This window comes from Chinchilla lanigera, unplaced genomic scaffold (genome assembly GCF_000276665.1).
Source record: "Chinchilla lanigera isolate Chin_1 unplaced genomic scaffold, ChiLan1.0 scaffold00225, whole genome shotgun sequence".
Lineage (NCBI taxonomy): Eukaryota > Metazoa > Chordata > Mammalia > Rodentia > Chinchillidae > Chinchilla > Chinchilla lanigera.
Window position 1 is genome coordinate 83,473 of NW_004955626.1, and position 10,538 is coordinate 94,010.

The 10,538-nt window shown below is 36.3% G+C and overlaps 1 protein-coding gene across 1 annotated transcript; it reads right to left on the reverse strand.

The window, feature by feature from the left end:
• Positions 1–2,711: 2,711 nt before the first annotated feature.
• LOC102022770 (olfactory receptor 19-like) lies at positions 2,712–3,641 on the reverse strand. Its single transcript, XM_005415024.1, has one exon. It carries the CDS (start codon positions 3,639–3,641, stop codon positions 2,712–2,714), a length of 930 nt encoding a protein of 309 aa, XP_005415081.1.
• Positions 3,642–10,538: the final 6,897 nt, after the last annotated feature.

Sequence of the window (10,538 nt, forward strand, 5' to 3'; positions counted from 1 at the left end):
AGAGAGAGAGAGAGAGAGAGAGAGAGAGAGAGAGAGAGAAGAGAGACAGAGAGACAGAGAAAGATAATTAGAGATACAGAGACAGAGAAACAAAGACTGAGACAAAAGGACAGAGAGACACAGACAGAGAGAGCCATTGACTCATTTGTGATCATGTGATATTCAGCATCGCATACTACTCCTATTTCAAGACATTGCTCACTTATCAAGTTACAATATATTAGAAATATTTGCTTGTGATGGGAAACACTTGCAGAATAAGTTACTTGCAATCCAAGGTTTTACTGTAGATGAAAAAGAATAAAAACTAATAACAAATGAAATAAATAAAATGAATAAAGAAAGAAAAACAATAAAACAAAAAACAAATACACAGGCAGAAAAAGAAAAAACCTCAAGCAGGAGACACAGCACAAAGTAGAAGCATTTTCTCAGTCCCTTTCATGCTGCAGTAGGAGTTTTGTTGCAGGCCTCTAAGCTAATTCTCCCTACGCTGCTGCAGCTTGCTTAAACTCCTGCCAGCTGTGGGAAGGCATACTGATGCAGATGACTCTCTGAGCACAGCTCCTGGCTGTAAGCCATACTTTGGGCATAACTAGCTGCAGGCTTCACTCTCCTTCCAGAGATCTGACCTCAGTAAATAGGGGAAGGCAAGGTTGTGGTCTACTTTGCTCAGTACTGTTTCTCTATCAGTTTCCATCAGGAACCTCCTAGTCTCTCTGCTTTCACTACAGGACAAATTCTCTGGTCATCCCTTGTTTTCCTTCCACAGACCTTTGCCTAGTGCATCACTGGAAACTCTCTGACCAAGGCCTTACAATATTCCCCTCCACTTATGGTCCTTTTTCAGTCACTGGCCCAAGAGCTTTACTCTAACTCATGAAACTTGACACAACCCAAGGGCTAGGCAGAAAGATTTTTCAACAGCACACAACTATGGGCAGTGAGGAGGGTATTACACTCAGATATCCCTGATTTTGAGGAGAACAATAAGAGTGCCTGTTGTGGTACACTCTGCTGTATCTCCCTTTCTTCCCACTGTCTCCTGAGATGTAGTTTGCAGCTCCCCACCAGTGAATTTTATGATTTTATGTTACCTATGGCTCACAGTGTTCAGCCACTCTCCAGTTAGGTGGGGGCTTCTCCTGACACTGAATGGTCTGAAGGGGACAGAATGCCACAGGAATGCATCTCTCCTCAGCGTTTGGTAGGATAATATGGGAAGGATTGTTTGTTTTAGGACTGCTGGATCTCCCTTTCTTTCCCATGTTTCAACACTTGCAATATACAGTTCCTTGAGACCAAAACTTCACTTATCTTTCATGCTGGGTTTCTCCTTCCACATGAGAGCAAGAGTATACATATCAATATGCAGAAGAAGAAAATGTTTGATTGATTCAATAAATACAGAAAAAGAATATAAAATTTGAATGCTGATTCATGACAAAAACTTCTTAGCAAATCTGGAAGAGGAGAATATCTTCAACTTGATAAACTTATTTAAAATACTTCCTGAGGACATAATATGAGAAAAAGGGATTAAAAAGATATGGATAGGAAAGGAAGAAAAGTCACTTTTTGTTCATAATGGGCATGACTGTTTATGTAAATCTTTGGAATCAATAAAAGAACAAAAGCCTAGAAGCATAGCAGTTACAGCAATGTTGTAAAGTGCACAGTGTACAAAATATATGCAGACATAAATATAAATTTAATATAACACATATATTTATGACAATTAATTGTGTATGATATGCAAAAAATATAACACATTATGAAAAAGATACATACAAATAAAATTATCAGTATATGATTAATAAGATCAAAGCAATATAAATTAATAGACACATTCTATGTTCATGGATAAAAAGACTCAATATTGACAAGCCATCAGTCCCCCTCAACTGATTTATAAATTTATCCTAATTCTAATAGACATCTCATGTTCACCCCTTGAAATATATCATCCCATCCTGAAATATTTGGGAAAAGATCTGTATCAGATTTTGGAAGTTTTAAGCTTCTAGAAAATTTACATATAAAAGATGAGATAACCTGGGGATAGTAAATGTACTGTAAACACAAAATTCATTTATTTTCTCCTCTTCTTTTGAGCCACATTCTTGCTACATACTTCAGACTGTTCTTCAACTCACTATGTGGTACAGGACAGCTTCAAACATGCAGCAATCCTCCTGGCTGAGCCTCTCAAGTGTTGGGGTTACAGACATGTACCACCACACCTGATCTTACTTTTTTATATATGTAATATGCATGGCCTGGAGGTAATTTTATACAGAAATTTTCTACCTGATGTACTATTAAACACTTAGACACTTTCAGATTTTGGAGCACTTGGGATTTTCAGACTAGAGATGCTCAATGTAGGCTGAAAAACTGATTCTATAGCTTATGTACAAAGGCAGAAGCTTGCTACAGTATGAGACTAAAGATAATCTCCAAAGTGTTTGGTCCAAGGTTGGAAAAAACAATGGGAAAGTAGAAAATGAGAAAGGGAAACAATATCGGATATCAGAGAGAATGAAAAGCTTAAAAATGAGGTTGATAAAGTTCCATGAAGCAACTGATTTAAATAGAGACTTCAAAACTGAATGAAAATAATTATACTTCATGACTTGATGAAAGAATCATAGTGAACGGACCCAATGTTTGTAGTACTGGGACCACAGGATCATCTTGAAATATCTCTTTTATGACTTCCCTCTGAAGAGTTTTCTCAGAGCTCCCATTAGGTCCTTATTCCTCAGACTGTAGATGAAGGGATTCAACATGGGTGTGACCACGCTGTACATCACTGAGGCTGTTGCAGTGGAGTGTGAGTTGTGTGTAGCAGACGAACTAAAGTACACACCTAGGCATGTACAATAAAATAAGCAGACAACAGACAAGTGAGAAGCACAGGTAGAAAATGCTTTGTACTTCCCCTGAGCTGATGAGATTGCATGTATGGAGGAAACTATCTTGGAGTAAGAGTAAATGATACCAGTGAGAGGTCCACAGAACAGCAGCGCTGCTGCAAAATACATTACCATGTCATTAGAAAAAGTGTCAGAACAGGCAAGTAGAACAACTTGATTAATTTCACAGAAAAAGTGTGGGACTTTCAGTTCTGTGCAGAAGGACAGCCGCAGCACCATTAAACTTTGTAACAAGGAGTTCAGGGCACTTGTGATCCAGGACACCAAAACTAGCAATCCACAGAGCTTGGGATTCATGATGACTGTATAATGTAGGGGGTGACATATGGCCACAAAGCGGTCATAGGCCATCACAGTTAGGAGAAAGTTGTCCATAACTCCAAAGAGTATGAAAAAGTATATCTGAATGATGCAGCCTTTATAGGTTATGACCTTGTTGTGTGTATGAATGTTCACCAGCATCTTTGGGATTGTGGTAGAGGTGAAACAAATGTCAACAAAAGATAAGTTGGAGAGGAAGAAATACATTGGTGTGTGCAGATGGGAATCTGAGATTGTGGCTAGGATGATGAGCAGGTTCCCAAACACAGTGATAAGGTACATGAACAGGAAAACTCCAAAAAGGAAGAGTTGCAAGCTGGGGGCCTCTGAAATTCCCAGAAGGAGGAATTCTGAAATTTTTGTGTCATTCTCTGGTTCCATATGACTGAAAAAAGAGAAAAATTACACAGCACCCTATGCATTACTAACCTTACAGAAATAGTATCATTTATTTCCTACGGTCAGCTTCCTCTCCTGACTTGGAACTCCTGTTCAACTCTAAGCAATTCTCCAAGAGGGATCATATTAAATAATTGCAATCTTTTCATGCAACTGAGGAATATAAATTAATGATGATCATGTTCTGGGCACTGTCTAGGCAATGACTGATCAGTATTAAAAGAAAACCAAACAATCCTAATGTTTTTAAGCTCTACTGAGGGAGATATAATACAAACAAATGAAAGTTAATAAGAGTAGGTAAAGAAATAATCACATAATCTACCAGAAAATAAATTATTGTGAATGAAGAAAGACAAAGGTGTAGGAGAAAGTGAAGATGGGGTGTTATTTTAGTGGATATTTAGGCAAGACCAGCAGGAGATGACACTTGAAAAGAGACCTTCAGGAAGGCAGGGAGAGAGCCACAAATTTTTCTGCAGAAGTGCGTGTCTCACCAGAGATGCAGCCAGTGCAAAGGCCCTGAGGGTGATGCTTTTTGCAGATGTTTGAGATAAAGAAAGGGTCAGTGTGACAGGGAAAATGAGTGAGAGGAAGAGTGATACAAGATAATGTCAGAGAATAATGAAGCGCGAAGTGCCATTGTTGTTGCTAAAGCTTCGAGGCACAGGATCTCTTTGACCAGATGTTATTCTTGCCTTTTATTAAATTGGCTGCCATGTGCTCTGTGAATTCAAATGTACTCTTGTTTATTTCCATATATTTACTTATGTTTTGGACTACGCATTATGAGTTACATTTTAAAATATACTGACCCCCAGCTCCACTTTCTCTGAAAACTTCCTTTATCCCAAAAGGCAAATGTGTGTTCACATGTGCACATAGACAAATACACATCCTACTTTAAAACACATTGCATAGCATGATACTTTGGGACTGTGTTAACATCATGTTTTCCTCCCAGTCATGCAACTTGAGAAGAATGGCTACAAGCTGTTTCTAATAAATTAGATTTTATTGAAAAAAATATGATTTGTACTCAGAAACTTCAGTTTACAACTCTCCCATACATATGTAAAACTGAGGTTCCATTTTGGCATGGGCATTTTTCTTTCACCCTGTATTTTAAAAAACTACTTATAAACATGCCCAATAAACAAAGTGAAATATTACATGTTCCCAAGGGGAAAAATGGTCTAAGCTCCTCTGGATCCTCAGAGATTGTAAGAAGAAAAAAAGCCTTCTGTTTCTGACTGTATTCTAACTCTAATTACTCCCACTTTAGGATTAGCAAAAATACTACTGAAAACAAAATACTTCATAGACAAAATTGATGATACATTTTTATGCCAAGATACTTACAGACTGAACAGCTGTAAAGGAAAAAGTGCAAAAGATTAATGAAGCAAAATACAAAAAGTAACTATATGAGGAACAACAAAGTTGGATTTTTTAAAATAATAGATTTTTTCTGTGCCAATAAATAATAAATCAACAATTTTTGACATTTTAATCAACATGATAATTACTAGTATGTACTTGGACTTTATGTGACCTTTCAGCTCATATATACTTCATGCAATGATCAAATCAGGGTACTCAGAATATCTATTACTGCAAACTTTTACACTTATTTTATTTAGAATATTCAAAATCCTCCTAGCTCTTTTGAAATATATGATATATGATGATTAACCATAGTCGCTCCACTCTGCAGGAAAATAATAAAATTTATTCCTCGTTTCTAATGTAACTTTGCACCCACTGATCCACCTCCTTCTAGTCTTCCTCTCCCACCCCTCTGTCATCACTGTTCTACTCTGTACCTCTGTGAGATCAATCATTTTAGATTCCAGAGTGAAAATCAATTAGTATGTGTTGTGTGAAATATGCCAGGCATGGAAAATAAAATAACAGCTTGTTTTTCTATGGTTCAAGAGCAGATAAGGCAACTATTTTCTCTTCATTTCTTTTCTTTTTTTCACTTATGTTACTGGGAATTGACACCAAGGCCTTCACTTTGAGTTGTATCTCCTGCCCATCCTCCCCTCTTCTTTTGAAACACATTTTCATTAAGCACGCAATTTCCCCAATTTGGGCTCAAACTTGAGATCCCTCTGCCTCAGCCTCCCAGAATGCTAGGGTAAGAGATGTGTGCTACCAGGCCCAGATTCTATTTTTTATGTGGTAGCTTTCCTGTTTTCCCTGCATTTTCAGTTCTGAAGTCTTTAGACACCTCCAATAGACACAATGTTATCCTGATTGTGGCCTTCATCTAACATGCAAAGTCCTCTCCAAATTATATTCTATAAAATCCTGCAGAGACCATTAAGATTCTGACTTTTACATTGAATAAAATCTTTTGTATGGCTGATTCTAAAGAGATTACATACCCATGTTTATTACATTGGGCTGCATATTGACATTGTAATACAAGATCCAAACAAGCAGAAACTTCATCTGCTTTGTTCAAACTTTCTTTTTACAAAGCACCATGTAAATATGTCTAAATCATTTACAGTAAAATTTAATAAAGGATAAGTTATGAAATGGGAAGAAATAGAGGGGAATACAATAAAGTTAAATTGAATGGTTTCAAAACAAAGCTATTAAATAATATGGAATGGAACATCAACCATTAAACAAAAGAAGATATAGAATAGCAGAAATTTAATGCTTTTATGATGGGATTGATAATTAAACTGGTATAATTTAGACAATAAAATGTTGCTTAAATTGACAAGTAGCAGATGACTAGTCAATATTGTTGAATGAATTAGGAATTATGCCTCAGTGCATACAGGCATTTAACATATGACAAGGTTGAATTTTATATACATGTATACATATATATTTTTTTAAATAGAATATAAAACAATAAAAATGATACAGAATTTCAAAACAAGATGACAGGAAATTAACAATAGTTGTTATATTGCATATTGTTATCTTCAAGATAGTTGTATTTTAATTTAGTTTGAAAGCTAGAATAGTTAAAGCTAGCATATATGGCTATGTATATAGAGGAAAATGGAGTTGGTCCTTTAACTCATAATATCTTACAAAATATTATAGAAATTAAAGACCTTAGTATAAAAGTAAACAACATGTTTCAGATGTTTCAGAAGAAAATTAGGAATATATCATAGAAAGTTCATATTTGGGCAAAATCATCTTAAATAAGCAGAGAAATGCAAATGTAAGAAGATGGACAGGTTTACTAAATGAAAATTAAAACATCATAGCCAAAATAACATGCCAATAAGTAATACAGGAAGAACAAATGAGAAATTTCCATTGAAATGCTGATAGCTCTAGAAAATGGGCATATGATATCACTGTAGCAATCGAAATATTTTTTATGTACCACCACAGGTAATGCACTATTTCTCTTCTTTACCTAATTACTTGAAAGTTCTTTGGACATATGTTTTACTTATGTTGAAATCACCTTATGCCTTTCAGTAACCTTCTAACTGAGCTTGCATTACCATTGCTTAACTGTCAAAAATGACCCTTGCACTGCTGAGCTTAACATCCCCTTCCTTCTTAGGATGGTGAATAAATATATCAATAATTTAATCAAAGAAGCAAAAAAAAAAACCAGAAATCTCTCAGCTCTATGCTAGCCTGGGTTGACTCTTAGCTTATTCTAGATACATGCACTTTGCTTTCATTATCTCTCTCTTCAGCACCTGCTGAACACTAAGAGTCACCTGGATGGATTTTCCAATTGGAAAGAACCACTGTGGAAGTCCAGATTCCTTCCTGAATGGTTAATGATGGAGACAATTAGAACTTTGTTGGCAGAAAGCAGAGCAGGAAATTATTTAAATATGAGTCACCAAACAAGATTCAGGACTCCAAACTAAACAACCATGTCCAGGGGCTGGGGATTTAGCTCAGCGGCAAAAGCGCCTGCCTGGCAAGCGCAAAGTCGCGAGTTCAGTTCCCGGTACCGGAGAAAAACCAAAAAACCAAATAAATAAATAAATAAATAAAAAATAAACAACCATGTCCCTTCCAGACCAAGGTTTCATTGTCTGAACAGTGGCAAGGAGATATTTACACCTTTGTCTATCTTCTCCCAGATCCATTTTCCTCTTGTTTTTCCAATGCTAAGTAAGCCTTCCCCCAGGGGATGTTGTTCTACACTGAAATTTTTTTCTTGCTGATTGTTCCCAAGATACCAGGATAACTGTCAGGTGAATAAGTCTTTATTATATTTCCCCCTGAGCTCTTCTGTCCTCCAGAGATCTAACTCCCTGACACCTAGTTCCATCCCAGAGCTAAAGTTTTCTTGAAGTTTGACATCAAGAAACCTGTCTTAACTAGGTCCTTTGGCTCTCCAAAGCCTAAAGTTGTGTTAAGGACACAATTCCCCAGACACTATTTCCAGAAAATTGACTATTCTTCTCCTCAACAAGGGCATGAATTAGAATGCCTTAATATAAAACCATGAGTAGTCCTTGGTTTCATGATGCTTTTGAGAAAATAATTTAAAACATTATCTGTAAACCAAGATTAAAGAGCTGTCATTTAGTCTTATTCTTATAAATCTTTTATAATTCAAAAACATGATTGTATATTTTTATAAATATATCCCCCAAATTGGCAATTTACAGGAATGATTTTCCATTTTTTTGTAAATTTCCATTCTTTGTGGTCTATACAGTTATGAATGTCTGTCTACATTTGTGGAACAGAGCTTAGAATGGTTGTGATCTGCACAATTGGGACCACTGAGGGTTAGAATCTCTACATGTAAACTTTATAGGGAAAACATTCATTCCATAACTGAATGGAAATCCAGGAGGACACAGAGTCTGTGCCTGGAACTTAGCAGGTCTTATACATTTTTGATGAATGAATATATAGCTATATGATTTTGATAGGACAAGTGGCGTGAGATATCTGTGGGAAATGGTGTCAAATATCTCAGGCTGGTGGAGAGTGAGAATATGCAGTGACAGGGAAGAGAATGGCATGTAAGATTTCCAAATGTGGAAAGAAAGCTGTAGGCAGGAAATAATGGGACATTTAGAGGACAAAAGATAAGAAAGGTTTTAGCGATGTCTAAGTAAGGGATCCTGAAGATTATGATAGCTATGCTGTCCTTGAGGTACTAAGCTGCACTGTAGTGAGAGGGCTACCTGGCTAGAAATGGTGTGCAGTTTCTAGTGTTGAGAGTGAGCCTTGTCCCACAGGATAAAAGGATCTTAGTCCTAAAAACACAACCAGGTGAATTCCACCAAAACCCTAAATAAGCCTGTAGGAAAGTCCTGAGCTCCAAGTGAGAACATGACTTGATTGGTGATTTGACTTACCCCAGCTGAGATCTTGATGAAAGAAGCCAACCTTCTATGTCTGGAATTCTAACATACCGAGTAGAAGAACAACAAATAGTTGTTGTTTTAACTCACTTAATTTGTGGTAATTTTTTGCAATGACAAACATATGCATACAGTCTCTTTTTCATTAGATCTACTTTCTTCTTGTTTAATGGACATCAAGTTGTACATATTTATGCAACAATATGATGCCTTAATACATATGTAAAATATATAATGATTCATCTGCACATATCCTTCTAGCATATCTTTCATTTTTGCTATTTATTTATTATTTGTCTTGGGAACATTCAAAGTATTTTATCACATTATAAGTAGGCTTCAGAGTGTGATCTGTCTGCATTTTGCTCATTGTGTGTTATTATGGGATTGTGGCTAAAGGAAACAGCTCATGTGTGAAAGGTGCCCATTTTCCCAATAGAGAGGAAGGCCAGAGAAGGCCTAGTTCCAGTATGCCAAAAAACCCCTTATAGCTTCTTCCTACCCATTGAGCCTGTCATGTCTTTTCCTATATTCTATCACCTACAGCATGTCACTTGGATTAGCCAGTCTTCTTTGAAACACCATGCAAGGTTATGGCCATTACTTGTGCTGTGTCAACTTGAGTAATTACCCTAGGAGATGAGTAGAGTGTACTTCATATGTGTCTGGGTGAATCATGGAAGCATGAACTTGGACATTATACATGAACTTTGGTCCCTTCATCTCTGGTGCAGCTCCTCTGCTCTGCTTCCCAGCTCCCATGAACTGAGCAGCTTACTCTGCCATGCTTTTTTACCTTAAAGTCATCAAATTATGAACTGAAACCATGAGCCAAATTCAACCTCTCCTTTTAAGTCATGATCATCAGCTATTGCAAACAAGTACTGAAAAAGCTGACAGATACATAGGCACACTCAGAAATAATATTTAAAGTATGTACAATTCTTTGGGCATATTTCAATCCGTTCAAGTTATCATTACAAATTACTCAACCACTGCTACAAATACAAAGCCATGTTGGAGGGATATCCAGTCTCATCATGAGAGGTGTCGTGGGTACCAACACAGCAGGTAGAGTTGTATAATTTTCTTATTGGAAATAGAAGTGTGATAAACAGTGGTGAAATATATAGTACATTATTCCTGGTGAAGAAACAGAAAAGTAAGCATTTCATTTTTTGATCAGTACTTCGTGAATTTATGCTATGGATTTGCAATAAGGATGATGAGAATAGTAGGATAAATAATTTGAGTAATGAAGAAATACAGAATTTGTAGACCTGTTCAAAAGTAGAACATAATAAAATGCCTTAAAAGTATAAAGACTCTCTTTTTACCTCTCTCCCTTCACCCTATCCTTCACCCTTCCACCCTTCTTTCTTGTATCAGGGTTATTTTTTTAATTTTATTTTAAAAATAAAAGGAGGAAAACATTAACAGACAGACAACCTCTTACAAAATAGCAAAAGAACAGTACAGACAATACAGAGTTACAAACAAAGTGGTAGGAAATTAACAATGCTTGTTGTATTACATATTGATATCT